At 45.3% G+C, this 20886-nt stretch overlaps 1 protein-coding gene across 2 annotated transcripts in view; it reads left to right on the forward strand.

The window, feature by feature from the left end:
* Positions 1-5784: 5784 nt before the first annotated feature.
* The window catches only part of ARHGEF26 (Rho guanine nucleotide exchange factor 26), a 269992-nt gene continuing 254890 nt past the window's right edge, over positions 5785-20886 (forward strand). The window contains exons 1-3 of one of the 2 annotated variants that reach the window (XM_063916107.1): positions 5785-5841; positions 7307-8449; positions 17717-17756. In XM_063916107.1, the coding sequence (XP_063772177.1) occupies positions 7385-8449; positions 17717-17756 (1105 nt within the window). In that variant the 5' untranslated portion in view covers positions 5785-5841; positions 7307-7384. Of the gene's footprint in view, positions 5842-5880; positions 5967-7306; positions 8450-17716; positions 17757-20886 lie in introns of those variants that run through there. The other variant, XM_063916106.1, reaches the window with a different exon arrangement.

Raw genomic sequence — 20886 nt, forward strand, 5'->3', positions numbered from 1 at the left:
GATACTGCTACTTCTCGATGGTTTGGATTTGTCCTAATGTCCTCTATACCAGTGTACTTTGCCATTTCTAATAGTGCCCGGTGAAAATATTCTGCAGCTGTTTCTGACTCTTTTTGTTTAATGGAAAATATTTTGTTCCATTTAACAACTGCTGGGAAATGCTCCTTTAACTGTAAGTTTATCCTTCTTACGTTATCTTTGTTGTACACATCTGTAAGAGGTACATCCAGATCTAGTCCACAATCAGCTAAAAATTGAGCTGAGTCGACATTGGAGGGTAAACAAGCTTTTAGCAATATCTGCCAATCTTTATTATTGGGCTCTAAAGTGTTTCCTAAGTCTGTGATGTATTTTTGGCTGGCAACTAAATCTTTTCTAGGGTCAGGGAATTCAGACACTATGGTCCTTAATTCCATTCGGGAAAATGGGCTGTACATGGCAATGTTCCTTATGGGAGTGGCTCCTGATACATCTGTTTTCCCATTGGGAACTGCTATTACCCTAACAGGAGTAATTCTAACAACCTCATTCTGTGTAGATTCTACAGCTTGTGGTGAAATAGTCTCAGCATAATGCATGGTGCCGTACTTACCAGTTGATACGACCTCACCTATCCCTCCGCTAGGGGCCTTTACTAATCTCGTGGGTGTTGCTGTGCCTACTGTGGTCTCTGCTATGGTGGCTGCTAGAGAGAGCGCTGAAATCGTTGTCGCTTCGTCCTCTTGATCACACTCCTGAGGAAAGTTCAAAACAGGGTACAACTTGCACGGGTTAATACTTGCATGGGTTAATGGGTTAACATTATCATTAACATTTACACAGTTACTAAGTGATTTTGTGTTACACGTTAGTGCGTCTTTCTCCGTAATCAACTTCTCTCCTGATATATATGGTGGCGGCGGGGCCGTGGCAATCAGTTTTCTGTTAGAGCCTGAGCCAAACCTCTCTGTATCTCACCTTCCTGTTGCCACAACTGTAAATAATCATAATGCTGAACTCGTCTCTTTGTTGATTTTATGAGACATATCCTCCTCCTTAAATTTTGTAACACCTCTGGGCTGAAGCTACCTATTCTTGGGAATTTCTCCCGGTCTTGTACCGTCATTCTCTCCCATTCATCACATAAAACCTCTGTGTGACTTCCATATTTCTCACACATGATATACCTGGCCGACCCAATTGGTCGGACCACTGAATCAACCCGAACCGAGGTTGATCGCCCCCTACCTGAACAACTGGCCCCCATAACTCTGCAGGCGTTGCTTGCTCTACCTCTGATCTCTATATCAAGGTCTTCAGCGAACCCTTACAGAAAACCAGATTGTTCACAATAGGCTGACGGTGGCGGTTTACCGAGTACCCCACTCACTCGCCCACGCCGACCAATGCGACCTGATCACACCGATATGGTGCTGGCGCACTCGACCCAGGGCACCTATAAAAACCGTTGTTTACTGGAACATGCGAGGGTTATCCGCAGAACACTTACTCTTTCCAGTAAAGGTGAGGTTTGTCAGATAGTTCCTGAGTGACCAGCGAACTTCCCTTCTTGAAAAATAAAAAATTACACAAATCACGTCAGAATGTACAAATAGCGTTTGTGACCCCTTTACTCTAATGGTACTAGGTCAGATTACTAACTACTGTACACAATTACGTGCGGTCCAGTCGTTCAGTACACAAACAACTAAGCTTGTGTACGGAAAGACCAATGGAATCGAAACTTACGACTGCGAATTCCTTCAGCCAGAGCTTGTACGGCCTATATGGGTCTTGCACCAACCCTTCTCTTGGTGTTGTGCCTCTGAACTGTATAGCGGACTTCCCTGTTTACTGTACCTGGACCTGCTGATCTACTATGACCTCCTGGTCTTGTTCTGTACGACCTCCTGGTCTGACCTCCTGGTCTTGTTCTATACTGGTCCGCTATACTCTAATGCTCAAATATTATGTTTAACCAAGGATGCCTCCCTAGCCACCGTGCACGTCACTTACACGCGTGTACCTCACGAGTACTCGACTTTTCTTGTGGTTCAACCTTTAAGTTATATAAACTTATGTAATACAAAAACACTCACTCATCACATGTACACTTTTGCTTCTATTTCTATTTCTGCGCAGAAATTTTTCTTTAGCCCAGCTGTGTTACCAATTAGGAGCAGGATCTGTTAATTTAAATTTTGGATTTCCAAAAATAGACTTGCGTTATTTATCGCCTGTGGCGCTATTTACCGCTTTGCGTTACTTACCGCGTTGCATTAAAAATCAACTTATCGTGACTTGAGCTACGTGGGCGTAACCGGACGCTCCGTTGCGTAATGTACGCTGCGTGCGTCCGCCTTTGGATTGCGTACACAAGTCTTTTGTTAGGGACACGTGTACGCAAAGCAAAGATCCACCGTAACACAATTTATATTTTTATCAATGTAGATGATCCCTGGTCATCTACCACACAACACACTGACTTCGCCTTATCTCCCAGGCAAAACTGTGTGTTTGTCTATCTTTTAACTATATTACCTTTACTCTTAAACTATGAAATAACAGCAAATCTCTTTTGGCACTTTTTTTATCAACTATAAAACTGGCAGACAGGAGAATGATATACGAAAATGAAACGGAAATGCAGATATATATGTGTGCGTGCATGTGTACGCAAGACAGGAAAATAAACAGTTTTAAAAGACACTAGCGTTTTGTTCTTACCTCCGGTTCCCGGATTCCTTCAGCACTCTTTTATCTAAGCGAAGCAGACGCTTATCCCGTCAGCACTACGAGACAACCTCCCGCCCTTTGCTGAGGGATAATGTCTGCTGATCTACCTAGTGCAGATATGTGAAGGACAGGACGAGCCGCCAATTGATAAAGCTAAATATTTATCGTGTATATAACCCTTTATGAGGTCTAAGAACACTGTACGCTATCTACGTAAGAAGTACCGTAAGGGTACGCAAGTTGCGTATCGATCGCTTAGCCGTGATCGAGACGCTCAGGCGTCACGTTCACTCACGGCCAAGTGATCGCAGGCAGGCAGACTATTGGCTGTTGACTTATCGTAATGATTCGCTATAGCGTAGCAGCGCTCGGGACCACGAGGAGATCACCAGCGATGCTGACGCTCACAACGTTAAACCTTTATATCTATACCTTTAGCAATGAAATACACAGCAAACCTCAATGTAGAGACAAAGTGTAAGTGCAACCTTGTGTAACCTGATTAACTACAAAGCTGCTTGAGTGTCACCGATGCTCAGGGAGTACTTAACACTATAAAGAATACACAGATACCTGGGCTTAGGGTCCGAAACCTATTATGTGTATTATGACTATTATACTTGCAAAAGGAATCACAGTACAAAGCATACACTACAATATAACATAAACCAACTAACCAGATAACTACACAGGAAATACAATACAATACAATTCAAGTCTAATCAAGGAAAAATACGAGAGAAAGAGAAGAGAGGGAGAGAGAGAAATGGCTCACAGTAAGACAATATGATTACGGAGAGAACTTACGCACAAGGGGAACGATCGCATGCGCCTCGATATCCAGCTCCCGATTATCAGCAATGAGAACCGTTGAAGAGAGAGTGAAGTTGGATATGGTCGGCCCGCTATTTATGCCCCACACACAATACAATTCAATGGTCCCTACAATCTCATTGTTCATTGGACACAGGAATTCGGCTTCGCATTATAACAAAAGGTCATAGGTTGATTCATACAGGTGGGCTGTGACTATTTCCAACTGCTCAGGTGGGAGGGAAACTGGGTTTCCCGCCGCATGGGTAATAAAGTGCAAATAAAGTAAATGTTCATAAACTTCTTATGTCCATAACTATTCGCACGAGCGATTGATCTGCTTCAAACCAACACCGGAATATTTCTAATTAAATATTCTTCCGATGGATACTAAACACCACTGTATTACTCCTATCTGACCCTTCGTATCAAACAAAGAGGGATTCCTCTGTTCATAAACATTCTATATTAACCAAACTTTCAGAATCTATCAAAGGGACCATGATCTATAAAATACATTATTTGTGAAAAATATGTAACGATTGAGTCGCACGCTACGACTACACAAACTTTACTGTAAATACGCATACCGTGCACCAGCGGGTGCACGCAACAGCGGGTATGCGCCTTCACGGGAGAGCGCACGCATGCGCAGCGCGGACCAGTGTGAGGTGCAAATATGGCAGTGTGTATAGAGATATTTTTCTGACTTTGACAATACCGACATTTTGAATAAAATTCATGACCCTTACCCCTTTCCCTAACCCTCCCTCACCACAGCCCTAACTCTCACCAGCATACTAACATTAAGGATGCCGTCTGTCGAGATTCCAGCGTCGGTATTCTGATAGGTGTCGGAATTTTGGCGTCTGTAAATACGTACACAGACATAGATATATTTGTATGCTCCTTATTTTGTTCCAACCCCTTTTCTGTAAGTTCATTACTAAACTGCATAAAGAGGCATCCTTCAGTTTTTTGCTAGATGAATTCAGTGGTGCCCTCCAGTGGCCGGCGCCCCTAGGCAGCTGCCTAAGGGCTGTAACACACACTCCGGTTTTTCCCGGATGGCAAAAAGCCGGACATACTTTGTCCGGCTTTTTGCCATCCGGGAGAAACCGGCAGTGTCTGTCACACAGGACGGCTTTGAGCCGTGTGTGATGCTGTGCGCATGCGCAGCATCAGACACGGCTTCAGAAAAAACCGTTGTGTGTGAAAGCTCCCCTTCACACACACGGTTCACTGGCTGCAAAGACGGCCCGGCGGCCGCCCGGCAGCCGGACCTTCCAGTGGTGAGACCCGGCTGCAACCCGGCAGCCGGTGCGGGGCCGTGCAGTGTGAAGGGACCCTAACCCTCACACTGTTAACTACAATGCCGGCAAATGCCGGGTAGTGTGTTTTAGCCCTTAAGCTGCCTAATGGTAGAGCCGGCCCTGCTCCCCCATACTTGCTGCGAGAGATGTCTGTGTACAAGCATTGGGACAGGGGGTCCTTCAAAATGTTCAAAATGTGATCCCATTACAATCACGTTACTTCTCACACATTGCTGCGACATGCTCTTATCGGAGCTTTGCCCCTGCATGTATTTGTAATAAATACCGGTGATCCGTGGCCCATTCACTAACAGTAATGGCCTGATACACATGCGGAAACACTAGCTGCTATTTCTAGTTACAGGGCCCGTTAGTTATTACTGGTGGCCCTAGGGGGCCGGGCTGCCTAATATTCAGCAAGCTCTGAAAACTGGATAGCCGCCCCCCGCCCCCCTCCGATAATAATTAAGCTTATTAATATCTTTTATTGCTGTGATAAGTTGCTAAATAAATGATCTAAAACCCCATAATGAATAAATATGCCATTATGTATTTGAATATTTTATTTTTACTTTGTACATTTTTTTTTTTATTTACTTACATATTTGCTGATATTTTTAGTGATCGCTTTCAGTTTAGTACTTTATCTGCGGCTGTGTGTGAGCAGCCAGTGACTGGGACACGGCACCGCTGGCCGGGATCCTGCTGCCGCTTCACCGGCCCATGTCACACGTCGGCCCGTACCGAGTGCAGCCGCTGGGAGGCGCTCACGCCGTGCTAGGGCCGGGGCCGGCAGCGGGTCTCCCTGTATAGTGTGAGGGAGCGGAGAGCTGTTTGGGATGTGACACCTAGGAGGAGAGACTCCGTTCCCTAGTCCCGGTCACCTGCGGCGTCATGTGCGCTGTTCACACAACTTTCTCCCTGTCGTTATCACACAGCAGAGCGGCGGGCGGACTCTGAACCCGGGTGTCCCTCCCAGAGCACACAGGAGCAGACGCAGGTAGGGCTGAGCCTGGCACCGGTGTGAGGGAGCCTTTCCTCTGGGCGGAAGGCGGCAGGGAGCCTGTGCTGACACTGTGCCGGTGCTGGTCACTGCTCTGACCCCTGCAGGACGGGAGACCCCAGGTAAGAGATCGGCAGCCTGTGGCTTCCAGCATTGCAGCCAGGATCCTCTCCGCTGCCGCAGCCTGTCCTGTCACACGGGGTACAGAAGCCGCTGTCATTCCTGTATAGGGTTGTTAGAAGGAAAGTCACTTGCATTTACTGACAGATGAGGTCTTACTGTACTTACGCACATTATGTACATATTACAGAGTTGGGGGGACACAGGTGCAGTGTGTTCAGTATGTTCCATTTAGAAAAAGATCTAATCACAGGTAAGGTACACATCACCAGCAGTGCTACCTCAGTCACTTTAGCTATGCCACCCCCTGGTCACATTAACTGTGCCATCCTCCAGTCACCTTTACTGGGGCCACCCTGGTCACCTTAGCTGTGCCACCCTCCAGTCACCTTAGCTGTGCCACCCCTGGTCACCTTAGCTGTGCCACCCTCCAGTCACCTTAGCTGTGCCACCCCTGGTCACCTTAGCTGGGCCACCCCCCAGTCACCTTAGCTGTGCCAGTCCAGTCACCTTAGCTGTGCCACCCCCTGGATACCTTAGCTGTGCCACCCCACAGTCACTTTAGCTGTGCCACCCCCCAATCACCTTAGCTGTGCCAGGCCACTTTTCTTTTCCTTCGTCTGTCACCTAATATGGTTTACATTTTCTTTCTTTTTGTTATGTTTGGTTCAAACCTAAGAACAATCTTTCCTTTAAAGACAGATCAGTTTTCTCTGCTTCCAGAGTCAGGGGAGGGAATGCATTGTAAAACCTACTGGACTAGAATAATTGTGTTAGGAAATGGGTAAACCTCTGTTTTTAATGAAAAGCATTTCAGCAGGGAACTTCCATTACTGTATATTTATTATCTTGGAGCTCTTAATACTAGTAAAACAGAGGATTTAACTCTTTTATGGAATTACATTGTAGTGTACATCCCTCTGACTGATGAAAGTAGTTTAAAGTTTCACCCCTTTTGTGTATTCTGCGCTAACATAAAAAGTACCTCACACATTTCCTAACCTAAATGATATGGGATTTATTCGTACTTTTCCAAATGTTGAAAAGTGGGCTATAGCGTGGAAAGGATCTCCGTAAAAATAATGTTGCCTCTAGAAACGGTACGTGAAAAGGAATATAGAAAAGTACGGAGTTTGCAAAAACAAGCTCATGTTAGTATACATTAAATAGTAATTGTCATAGTTGTTGCAATAGTCTATTCCCTCTAGTCTTTTGTATGAAGCAAAAAAATTGGGCTAATAGTTAGCAATTTTACCTTTTGAAGAACCGCTTTGAATGTTTGCTACACAAATCTTGGTCATTTATATCTGATCACTGATATGTAACATCATCTCTTTTATAGGAATGCCAGAAAGCTAGTGGAGATTTACTGACCTTCATTCAGATTTTGGTGGCTTTTTGAGAATGAACAGACGTTGCCATGGAGGCAGAAAGTGAGGTGGAGTTCTCCAGTGATGTTAAATTTGTTCCATTGTGGAGGAGAGCGAATCCTCATGCTGCACAGGGAGAGGGATTGTACTGCAGTCGCAACCCCAGACCAAGACCGCAGTCTTATCAGAACCCAAATGGATTGCTGGTCACAGATTTCCCAGTGGAGGACAAGCAGTGCTTTACAGTGACCCAACCTGCTGAAAGGATTAAAACTTCTCCAGAGTGCAAGGTGCTTCACCAAGGAGGAACGTACTTGGATAGTCCTAATGGCAAACTACAGCTATCATCACTGCTATCATCTCTGGAATACAATACGTTGCCCCCGAGCCACAGGCGTTCATCTCAGCCCCTAAAAGTTGCTTCCAATAATTCTATTACTTTTGCTACTAGTGAAACTATTTCTTCCTCAAGCCCAAAATCCATGCTTCCAAGGCGGACACGTAGCAGTGTTACATTATCGCCTGACAGAGAGCAGATTATATTTGGATCTAATGTTTGTTTTCCATCTAATGGGATGGTTACCACTAGTAACTTCAGTCCATTTCACCCCACACAGACCACAGAGCTCTTAGTTTCAGACTCTATGCCAAGTTCTCCAAACTCTCCTTTGGAAGAGAAACGGCCTCTCCAAAGAACCCCATCTAATCCAGAAAAACAGTCCATCGTTCTGAGTACAAATAGCCCAGTGTCTCTCAAAGTAGGAGCACAGCAAATCATTCCCAAGGGCTTAGCCTCAGAAATAAAGGTGACCAATAAAACTAGTGGGCAAAACAATCAACATATGGAGGTTAACAGAAGGCTGTTCAAGTCTCGTAGCATGGTAGAGACAAGTACAGCTCATCTGGTGGCATCTCCAGTTGATGGAGAAGCTGAGACGGACAGCCCCGGAACACTACGCAGGGGGCTTAGGTCCACCTCGTATCGTAGGGCAGTAGTGAGTGGCGTGGAGTTCAACAATCCAGCTGATAGAAAAAAGAATCATAGGATGTCTCAACCAATCCTCAAGGCAGTTGTAGAAGATAAAGAGAGATTTTCCAGTTTGGGGAGGATAAAGGTAAGCGGTTCTGTTGCTGTAGAATTATGTCCTTGAGAATGCTGGGAATAGGAATTGGAGGAAATATATGAAACACTGTATAATGAGTTCTGTTTGACTTCTGTTAATCTATAACTAATAATCTAAGGAGCATGTTACCCAATGTTCTTTCATCCGTATAGTAGTTCCATTACAAACGCTGTTGTTGCTACTATGGTTTTTATAATCCTTATGCAGCAAAGATTCTCTGGTCCAGGTATCAGCAGTGGTCGTGTGTAATGCACAGTATGTGGTACTCAATTTATTTTGTTTTAAACTTTGTTCCCTGTGGCAACCTGAAAATTCATGAGAGCTGTCCAAGGTTTTTATGGCAAGAGTGGATCATGTGGCAAGAGAATGGGTACATTTATTTTTGTAAATGACCAGTCTGAGTGCCAGTTTTATGCCATTCACCACTACTTCAATATGTTTTTCATAAAGTGGGCGTACCCTGGAATCTTTTTCTCCTTATCTCAACCCCGTTTATTATTTATTTATTTATTTATTAACAGTTTCTTATATAGTGCAGCAAATTCCGTTGCTTTTTACAATTGAAAACAACAGCGATAAAACAAAACTGGGTAATAACAAACAGAGGTAGGAAGGCCCTGCTCACAAGCTTACAATCTATAGGGAAATATGCATTAATACACAAGGATAGGTGCTACCTATTGCATAATGGTCCACCAGATTGCAGAGGTTCTTAGTGGGCTGCATGCTAAGGTCACACAGCAATGTTGGCCTGGGGTCAGGAGGATGGGAAAGTGAAGAAAGAGAAAATATGTGAGGCTATGTGTAGATTAGAGAATATCTTGTTTAAATATTGTCACCAGCAATACTTACAGTGCCTTGTAATAACAGTCCACGCAGGACCATCGTAACAGCAGTGTAGGCCCCTGGCAAAGCAATGTACTGGGGCCCCTACCCATCCTCAAGCGGTAGGGGGGTGTAGCTTTGATGTCCCACGGGTGTTAGGGGGTGTTCTATCATCCTTTCAGCATGTAGGACCTGGAGCAGTAATTTCTGCTAATTACTCCTTTACAGCACAGATGGGGCGGGAGGGAGAACACTAAACTGTAAAATGGGGCATTGGGCTGAATGAAGGGGCCCCTGCACATGACTTCCAGGGTGGTAGAGGGTGTTTAATATGCAGGGGAGGGGTGGATAGTGGAGTTGGCTTAATAGTCAGCATTTACCGGTGGGATGGCAGCTTGCTTGACTGCAGATATCTCCGGTACCTGGAAATAGATTTCTTAGTTTTAAATTGGATAAAAAAACTAGATAGTCGTACCTTTCAGGAGGTGCTGGGGACTTTAGGATCAGAGTTCAGGAGCCAGAGCAATCTACTGACAAAAATATAAAACTGCATACCAGGCGTGTGCAGCTGGAACAGAGATCAGCTGCTAGAAGGCTGATATCTCTGGTTCTGGCCATAGCAGGGACAAGCTGGCAGTGTCGACTGAAAGGGGAGAGTCCCTGCTTTTGGAGTGTACCCTCAGAAAAACTATGGGGGATATTCAATTTGGTCCGAAGAGACATCGGGAGTAAAAACCCCCGATGTTTCTTCGGGTGCTGCGGTCGGGCTATTTAATTTGCTCGGCCGGTAACAAGTCCTCATACACCCGAAAACACACAGGTTCAGTGAAACCTGTGTGTTTTCGGGTGAAACAGCCCCGTTTTCGATTGAAAACGGGGCTGTTATCGGGCATTTTGCTTCGCCTGCCGGAGGCAGGCGAAGCAAAACCCCCGATAAGCCGCGGCACGCGCCGGCTTATCGGGGCCAATTAAATAGCCCCCACCGGCCGATACTTATCACCCGGCATCCCGGGCCAAATTGAATATCCCCATATGTCAGACAGAACCCGAGATATCTGGCTGGGAAAAGCAATTTTCTCTAACGTCCTAGTGGATGCTGGGGACTCCGTAAGGACAATGGGGAATAGACGGGCTCCGCAGGAGACAGGGCACTTTAAGAAAGAATTTGGATTCTGGTGTGTTCTGGCTCCTCCCTCTATGTCCCTCCTCCAGACCTCAGTTTGAATCTGTGCCCGGACGAGCTGGGTGCTACTTAGTGAGCTCTCCTGAGCTTGCTATAAGAAAGTATTTTGTTAGTTTTTTTATTTTCAGAGAGATCTGCTGGCAACAGACTCTCTGCTACGTGGGACTGAGGGGAGAGAAGCAGCCCTACTCACTGAAGATAGGTCCTGCTTCTTAGGCTACTGGACACCATTAGCTCCAGAGGGATCGTACACAGGATCGCACCCTTGGTCGTCCGATCCCGGAGCCGCGCCGCCGTCCCCCTCGCAGAGCCGGAAGACAGAAGCCGGTGACAGAAGCAAGAAGACTTTGAAATCGGCGGCAGAAGACTCCAGTCTTCATATGAGGTAGCGCACAGCACTGCAGCTGTGCGCCATTGCTCCCACACTAAACCCACTTACTCCGGTCACTGTAGGGTGCAGGGCGCAGGGGGGGGGGGGGGGGGGGCGCCCTGGGCAGCAATTAGAGACCTCTTTGGCAAAAGTTTGCATAATATACAGTTGGGCACTGTATATATGTATGAGCCCCCGCCAAAATTGTACATGAAAGCGGGACAGAAGCCCGCCGTCGAGGGGGCGGGGCTTCTTCCTCAGCACTCACCAGCGCCATGTTTTTTCTCCACAGCACCGCTGAGAGGAAGCTCCCCAGTCTCTCCCCTGCAGTTACACGGTAGAAGAGGGTAAAAAGAGAGGGGGGGCACATAATTAGGCGCAAAAATCAATATAAACAGCAGCTACTGGGTTAACATTAAGTTACTGTGTTATTCCTGGGTTAATAGCGCTGGGGTGTGTGCTGGCATACTCTCTCTCTCTCTCTCTCCAAAGGGCCTTATGGAGGAATTGTCTTCAGGTGAGCATTCCCTGAGTGTGTGGTGTGTCGGTACGTCTGTGTCGACATGTCTGAGGTAAAAGGCTCCCCTAAGGAGGAGATGGAGCAAATATGTGTGAGAGGGTGTCTCCGTCGACAACGCCGACACCTGTTTGGATATGTGTAATTAAGTGCTAAGGTGAATTTATTGCACAAAAGATTAGAGAACAGACAGGAAATCTACCCATGTCTGTCCCTATGTCGCAGAGACCTTTAGAGTCTCTCAATGCTCACTATCCAAAATAATAGACACTGATATCGGCACGGAGTTGACTCCAGTGTCGACTACGATAATGCAAAGTTACAGCCAAAATGGCAGAAAAGTATTCAATATATGATTATTGTAATAAAAGATGATTTGCATATCACTGACTCATCTGTCCCTGACACAAGGGTACACATGTTTAAGGGGAAGAAAGCTGAGGTAAATTTCCCTCCTCTCATGATGAAAAAGAGCTGGAATCTCCAGACAAGAGACTGCAGTTTCCCACAAAGAATTCTCAGGCAGTATCCTTTCCCCACTAGGGCCAGGATATGATGGGAATCTTCCCCTAGGGTGTCACGTTTGCCCAAAAGGTAGCCCTGACGTAACAGCTATTTTCAGGGATCCTGCAGATAGCATGCACATTTTGGTACACTACTCAGACCGGCGATTGTGTCGGCATGGGTTTATAGCGCTGTAGCAGCGTGGACAGGTACCTTATCAGCAGACCCTAGTATGCATATAGATATATATATGTATATATAGAGATATATATATATATTAAAGATGCTGTCTTAAGAGATATGTATATATAAAACATGCCCAAAGAGACATGAGTATACTGGGTCCTAGAGTCAAAGCTATGTCGATTTCTGCTTGACGTGTCCTGTAGAATATGCAATGGACAGATGATGCCGACTTAAGAGGCATATGGAAGGCTGAGGATTGTGTGGAGAAGGGTTCTCGGACCTGGTCTCCACAGCTATAGCTGGTAATTCTGATATTTTGCCTTATATTCCTGCACAGCCTAGGAAAGCACGACATTATTAAATGCAGCCTTTCGAATAAAGAGACAAGAAAGTCTGAGGTGCGTCCTTTCTTGCCAGAAGCGGGGGTAGAGGAAAGAAGCTGCACAACACAGCTAGTTCCCAGGAACAGAAGTCCTCCCCGACCTCTACAAAAATCCACCGCAGGTCGCTGGGGCTCCACAGGCGGAGCTAGGCCCGGTGGGGGCACGCCTTCGTAAGTTCAGCCACAAGTGGGTTCACTCCCTGTTAGATCCCTGGGCAATAGATATGGTGTCTCAGGGATACAAGCTGGACTTTGAGAAGATACCCCCTCACCGACGGCCCTGCCGGCTTCCCCCCACGAGAGGGAAACAGTGTTAACTGCAATTCACAAATTATATCTTCAACAGGTGGTGGTCAAGGTTCCCCTCCTTCAACAAGGAGGGGGGTTTTATTCGACCATGTTGTAGTCCCGAAACCAGACGGTTCGGTCAGACCCTTATTGAATTTAAAATCCCTGAACATATACCGGAAAAGGTTCAAGTTCAAGATGGAATCGCTAAGAGCGGTCATTGCAAGCCTGAAAGGGGGAGATTTTATGGTGACTCGGGACATAAAGGATGCATACCTTCATGTCCCCATTTATCCACCTCATCAGGCGTACCTCAGAATTGCGGTACGGGATTGTCATTACCAATTTCAGACGTTGCCGTTTGGCCTCTCCACGGCCTTGAGAATATTCACCAAGGTAATGGCGGAAATGATGGTGCTCCTGCGGAAGCAAGGTGTCACTATTATCACGTACTTGGACGATCTCCTCATAAAAGCGAGATCAAGAGAGCAGTTGCTGAACAGCGTATCACTTTCTCTGGAAGTGTAACGGCAACACGGCTGGATTCTATATATTCCAAAGTCGCAGTTGGTTCTTACAGCTCATCTGCCTCTCCTAGGCATGATCCTAGACACAGACCAGAAAAGGGTTTATCTCCTGATAGAGAGAGCTCAGGAGCTCGTGACACTGGTCAGGAATCTATTAAAACCAAAACAGGTGTCAGTGCATCACTGCACTCGAGTCCTGGGAAGGAGGGTGGCATCATACGAGGCCATTCCCTTCTGCAGGTTCCATGCGAGGACCTTCCAATGGGACTTACTGGACAAGTGGTCCGGATCACATCTTCAGATGCATCGGTTAATCACCCTATCCCCTAGGGCCAGGGTGTCTCTCCTGTGGTGGCTGCAGAGTGCTCACCTTCTCGAAGGTCGCAGATTCGGCATTCAGGACTGGGTCCTGGTGACCACGGATGCAAGCCTCCGAGGGTGGGGGGCAGTCACACAGGGAAGAAATTTCCAAGGGCTGTGGTCAAGGCAGGAGACTTGCCTTCACATCAATATCCTGGAACTAAGGGCCATATACAACGCCCTAAGTCAAGCGGAGACCCTGCTTCGCGACCAACCGGTTCTGATTCAGTCAGACAATATCACTGCAGTGGCTCATGTAACCGCCAAGGCGGCACAAGGAGCAGGGTGGCGATGGTAGAAGCCACCAGAATTCTTAGCTGGGCGGAGAATCACGTAAGCGCACTGTCAGCAGTCTTCATTCCGGGAGTGGACAACTGGGAAGCAGACTTCCTCAGCAGGCACGACCTCCACCCGGGAGAGTGGGGACTTCATCAAGAAGTCTTCATGCAGATTGCAAGTCGGTGGGAACTGCCACAGGTGGACATGATGGCATCTCGCCTCAACAAAAAGCTGCAGAGATATTGCGCCAGGTCAAGAGACCCTCAGGCGATAGCTGTGGACGCACTGGTGACACCGTGGGTGTTCCCGTCGGTTTATGTATTTCCTCCTCTTCCTCTCATACCCAAGGTGCTGAGAATCATAAGAAAAGAGGAGTGAGAACAATACTCTTTGTTCCGGATTGGCCAAGAAGGACTTGGTTTCCAGATCTGCAAGAAATGCTCACAGAGGACCCGTGGCCTCTGCCTCTAAGACAGGACTTGTGCAACAGGGGCCCTGTCTGTTCCAAGACTTACCGCGGCTGCGTTTGACGGCATGGCGGTTGAACGCCGGATCCTAGCAGAAAAAGGCATTCCGGATGAGGTCATTCCTACGCTGATAGAGGCTAGGAAGGATGTGACGGATCAACATTATCACCGTATATGGCGAAAATATGTTGCTTGGTGTGAGGCCAGGAATGCCCCTACGGAGGAATTCCAGCTGGGCCGTTTCATTCACTTCCTACAGTCGGGAGTGACTTTGGGCCTGAAATTGGGTTCCATTAAGGTCCAGATTTCGGCTCTATCCATTTTCTTTCAAAAAGAACTGGCTTCTCTTCCTGAAGTCCAGACGTTTGTAAAGGGAGTGCGGCATATTCAGCCCCCTTTTGTGCCTCCAGTGGCACCTTGGGATCTTAACGTGGTGTTGAGTTTCCTGAAGTCACACTGGTTTGAGCCACTCAAAACCGTGGAGTTAAAATTTCTCACGTGGAAGGTGGTCATGCTATTAGCCTTGGCGTCAGCTAGGCGTGTGTCAGAATTAGCGGCTTTGTCACATAAAAGCCCTATCTGGTTTTCCATATGGACAGGGCAGAATTGCGGACTCGTCCACAATTTCTGCCAAAGGTGGTGTCATCCTTTCATATGAACCAACCTATTGTGGTGCCTGTGGCTACTCGTGATTTGGAGGATTCCAAGTTACTAGATGTGGTCAGGGCTTTGAAGGTTTATGTAGCCAGAACGACTAGAGTCAGGAAAACTGAGTCGCTGTTTATCCTGTATGCATCCAACAAGCTGGGTGCTCCTGCTTCAAAGCAAACTATTGCTCGCTGGATCTGTAACACGATTCAGCAGGCTCATTCTGCGGCTGGATTGCCGCTTCCAAAATCAGTAAAAGCCCAGTCCACAAGGAAGGTGGGCTCTTCTTGGGCGGCTGCCCGAGGGGTCTCGGCATTACAGCTTTGCCGAGCAGCTACTTGGTCAGGTTCGAACACTTTTGCAAAGTTTTACAAGTTTGATACCCTGGCTGAGGAGGACCTTGTGTTTGCTCATTCGGTGCTGCAGAGTCATTCGCACTCTCCCGCCCGTTTGGGAGCTTTGGTATAATCCCCATGGTCCTTACGGAGTCCCCAGCATCCACTAGGACGTTAGAGAAAATAAGATTTTACTTACCGGTAAATCTATTTCTCGTAGTCCGTAGTGGATGCTGGGCGCCCGTCCCAAGTGCGGACTTCTTCTGCAATACTTGTATATAGTTATTGCTTAAATAAGGGTTATGTTATGGTTGCATCAGGGTTGATCTGATGCTTCGTTGTTGTTCATACTGTTAACTGGGTATGTTTATCACAAGTTATACGGTGTGACTGGTATGAGTCTTGCCCTGGATTCCAAAATCCTTTCCTTGGACTGTCAGCTCTTCCGGGCACAGTTTCTCTAACTGAGGTCTAGAGGAGGGACATAGAGGGAGGAGCCAGAACACACCAGAATCCAAATTCTTTCTTAAAGTGCCCTGTCTCCTGCGGAGCCCGTCTATTCCCCATGGTCCTTACGGAGTCCCCATCATCCACTACGGACTACGAGAAATAGATTTACCGGTAAGTAAAATCTTATTATTAGGCTCAGATGGGTGCCGCTGCTTTGAAGTCGGAAATCTCCGGTTCCTCAGCGCCGATTTTCTAAATTCTGGTACCCCTGGAAAAAGGGGACTCTCAGCTATCAATCTAGGGCCCTTAGACTCCTGAGGCCCTTAATAAAGTGCCCATTGAGCCCATACAAAAAGACCATGCTGAATCTAGCTTATTATGTAGATTCACAGTATCTGGTGACAACTTTTGGAATGGGAAGCACTGTTTTAATCTGGAGAAATGTTTCCAATATTTATGTAGGAATTCATTTACGTGAACTTACCTGCAATATTCATATTATGTTCCTCAGTGATCCATTTTTGTTCTTGTTTTTTATTTTTTTATTTTTTACTGAATTCTGTAACAAGACAATACTGAAAAAAATATGTGTGCAGCTCCTATTATTCCCAAGAATATACAAAATAAAGAGATCCTTTGCTAATCATCTTTGTACAAGTAGTGGGCAAGCAGTGACTATGCATAGGGATCTACACACTCAGCATTGAAAATATGTATGTTAAGTGTCACTACTCTCAGCACTGATATTTGGCAATGCCCACTTACCTTACAGTTCCTTCTTCACGACGCAAGGTATGTCAGTGTTGTCTGAGAACATGCGCTAATTCAGTTTTCCTTCTCGGGATAGTGTTAACAGGGAAGCTAAAAAATAAAAGTTACAGTAGTGCAAGTTTTTAAAATGAACAGGGCTAGTGCCCAGCCTCTAGAAAATAAAGGTTTCTGTACCTACTACTTACCTGAAATGCCCACAGATATCACAGATGATTTTACTAAAGCCGACCCACCTTCTGTTTAAGAATAATAATCGTATCTGCCATTGGAGGGTATACATGGCAGCCGTCTGCACATGCTCATAGCTCCTCAGTACGGTGGGGATTAAGCAAAGCGTGAAAGGCTTCGCTGGGACCCGATTGCCAGTGATGTGAGCTTTACCAGTAATGCCATATGTAGACGATGTTACTCAGAGGTGAAAAGCTAGGTGTGATAAATACAGTTAAGCCGCTGTTTCCATATGTTCTATTAGGATGGTGAATTAAGTCTTTGCTATATGGCCTAAAGCAGTGACAAGCTATTTGCTGATGGTTTCGACAGAGAATGTAACCCTTAGCCACTCCCTCCACCTCACCACCTTGGCGTATATTCACTAAACAGCAGATTTACAAAGCCGGTGATCATCAGGAGTTTTGCTGGATTTATAATGGCTATAGAGAGAAATGCTGAATCAGGCTTGTTTTGCAGTTAGTGCTGTTCTAAATTCAGTGGAGTTGGTGGCTTTGTTTATTAAGTATACCCCAAGGTTGAGGGGATATGGTTGGCATCCTGACGTACAGGATGCCGGCAGCCTGGAGAGCAGCGCCGGAATTCCGACACCTGTCAGAATACAGACGAAGGGGGGAGGAGTAGGGTTATGGTTAGGTTAGTTTGTAACCCCTGTTTATATTTGGGCAGTCGGGATGCCGGTGTCTGTCGTCGGCATCCTGACTGCTTGTCTTCCATACCTAACCCTGGTAGAGAGGTGGAAGAAGGGACTCATTTGTCTGTGTAGTGAAATTATTGTTTTGCTTCATTTTAAAGGTAGCATTTTATCCCTCATTTAAAGTTAACTTTAAATAGGCAAATATGTGTTTTAAATATTTCTAATTTCTTGCTATGTATACTTGTTATGTAAATGTAGATGTCTCCAGTAACATTTATCAATTCTTTGTCATTTTACAAAGCGGAAAATCCTACGAGGACAAGGGACTTTCGATGGGGAAGGTATGTTGGAGATTTAATTTTAAAGTAACTTTGAATAATGTTGGTCCTCGTTTGGAAGTTGGTAATTAAAAGTCAGACACCCGTGTTATGTTGGATACAATATTATATTTGTTACATATATATAAGTATGTATTACTTAAATTAATGAAAGTGTAGTCTTTGTTGTATGTAAAAGCTACAGGAACTCATTCCCTAACACAGTGGTTCCCATCACGGCACCCTAGAGTATCAGATTTCTTTTCATGGCACCCTTAGGCCAAAAGTTTCTTATACCCCTTTCACACCGCACAAATAACCCGGTATCGTCCCGACACGGGTCGGCGTGCGGTGTGAAAGGGGCATAGCCGAAATCCCAGGTCGCCTGACCCGGCAATTCAACCCGGGAATAAAGCAGTGTTATACCCGAGTTGAATACTCGGGCTTTCCCCCCGCTGCTATGGCAACCCGCCCAGCATATTGCCGGGTCGGGGAAGCCTGCAGCAACTGCCAATGCGGATCCCACCCGGGAAGGACCCGTTTCCAATTCCAGGGTGGAATCCGGCATTGGCAGTGTGAAAGGGGTATAATTGAGATATTTAGAAAGAGATATTAAATTGTGTTCATGTGTCATCCTTAGGGTCAGTTATGTGATGAGGGACAGAATTCACTTCTGTTTGGCCACATATTTTATGATTGTCAGCTACCAGCACTGATTTTGCCTATTACATTGATTACAAATAATTTGAATTGGTCCTGGACCACCAACCCAGGGCACCCCTGCAAGGGTGCCAAGGCACCCCAGGGTGCCACAGCACAAAATTTGAGAACCACTGCCTTAACATTCCTGTAAATATCTGTTATATTTAGGTTCCATAGATTTTATCATGAGTTGGGTGTGTACATTGGGGTATTTTTTTTTTTTTATTATTAGTCATAATTTAGAACCCTTTCATAACACTGCAAGTGAATTAATCTGAAAGATGCTTAAATAACATATATTAACCATGGCCAGCGTTACCATTAGAAGAACCTAGGATAAGCCATGGTTGAGATCAGCACTGCTCCTGGGGCATAATTCAAGGTTGAGTGCAAAACAACATTTTCCTCTAATGGACAAAACCATGTGCACTGCAGGTGTGACAGATATAACATTTGCAGAGAGAGTTAGATTTGGGTGGGTTATTTTGTTTCTGTGCAGGGTAAATACTGTCTGCTTTATTTTTACACTGCAATTTAGATTTCAGTTTGAACACACCACACCCAAATCTATCTCTCTCTGCACGTTACATCTGCCCAACATGGTTTTGCCCATTAGAGGAAAATGTTGTTTTGCAATCAACCTTGAATTAGGCCCCTGGTTCGCTAATTACAGGACCTTTTTGCTGCCGTACATGTATATTTATTTCCTGTGGCCACAATACTGGTATGGCAATGCTGTTACCTTTCTTTCATCAGGAGTCTGACTTATTTGAGATGACAAGCTCAGTCTTAGATTGCCATTGAGAAAAGGCAGCACTCTCCTGGTAAACAGAGATATGTGAACATTACTCAGGACACACATGTGCAGATTTTAGCTGCCAAATTCTTTGGTGAAATTGGCCAGATATTTCAATTTGTGGTTTTCTTATTTACGTTTGCAGATTTGGGATTCAATTCCACTATTGAGAAAACATTTCTAAAAAGTAGATTTCACTTATTTTAAAAATGAAAAAAAAAAAAAGGTTTGCATTTATGAAAATGCCTTATGTTTTAGGAGAAAATAATTTTTTAATTTTGGTCTGTCATTTCCATGTTGAGATGGCTAACAGAACAGGTATTCCCACAATACTTGTTACAAAGTTTTCAAGAGTAAGGGGAAATTTTACAGCTGGCAGGGATAACCTGTAGATGTGCTGGTCACAAACCAAACAAAAAGCCATATCCCTGGTAAAGATTCCCATTTTTGCCAGCAGTCAGCCCCTTTAATCTGCCCCTTAATCTGTCCCCAATGGGCAGAATCTGATCATACGTGAATGTACTGAAGATCAGCATGTGACCTCGGTGTGCATGCGTATTAGTTTGCAGTCTGGTTGTTCTCCCTGATGCCTCAATAACCTAGACCCATGTGGTTTGGCCCACCATGTGTGTGGCCAGGATGTCCATAGATCTCAATGCCCAGATTGCAGTGCATGTGACCACCAGCCGTGCCTAGCAGATGTTTCCCTGTGTATGTGCTGTAAAATGATGAAAGACAATGTACATACTTTCTGTATTGCACTGCCAGAGTAGCAGGGTTCCGTAATAGGAATTGCAGCTACTTCATTTAGATCTAAGTAACTCTAGAATTTGACATTGACGTAACAGAATATAGAGGCATGGTACTGTTCCTGTAGATGCCCAATCAATACAGGTGTATATTATAATCACTTGTACCCTTGGTACATTTTATTTAATGCAGGGTAGAAATGATAGGGGTTTCCAAAGCATTATTTAAATTCTATTGTTAAGATGACCGGCTTAAACCTTTATATAGTGTGTGGTATTTAGATGTAAGTTAGGAGTTCAACATCCACTGGCAGTTGTACATAAAAGCAGCACATGGAAGACATTCCTTCCCTTCTTTAGTTGTGCCTCAGCTCCTGACCACATTCTGCGAGTGCATAGTTTACTATCAGACTGCTAAGCGTCATGCTTAATGTCATAACTGGTACATTCTGAGTCTGTGTGGTTTGCTGTCACCTGGCAGACACGGAGCAGTCTGTTGTAGTCGCAACAACTTTCTCTGATTTGCCTCCATCTACATTTCAGATTTGTCAAGTGACTACATTATTGCACTTTAATATTATTATTATTATTATTATTATTATTTTCAGCATTGAAGTAAACCTGAAACAAATCTTACTGATATGTTGTAAAAGAAAGTAAAATATATTGTTGGGTAGAGAGTCATTGAATGCTGATTTACTTCTTATGCCGTCTATACATTTAAGCTGTGATTTCTTTCTGCCGATGTTGATCCAATTGGCAGACTCCGATGATCGACGATTTGTCGGCTGATAGACAAAATGCTACATGTCAAAAACCTCTGAATCACCAAATTCAGATAATTTTTGAGTTGGATTTGGCGAATCGAGGATTTAAACCATGTTGGATTTTGCAGATCCCCCAAGCC

Source organism: Pseudophryne corroboree, chromosome 4 (assembly GCF_028390025.1).
Source record: "Pseudophryne corroboree isolate aPseCor3 chromosome 4, aPseCor3.hap2, whole genome shotgun sequence".
NCBI classification, from domain to species: Eukaryota; Metazoa; Chordata; class Amphibia; order Anura; family Myobatrachidae; genus Pseudophryne; species Pseudophryne corroboree.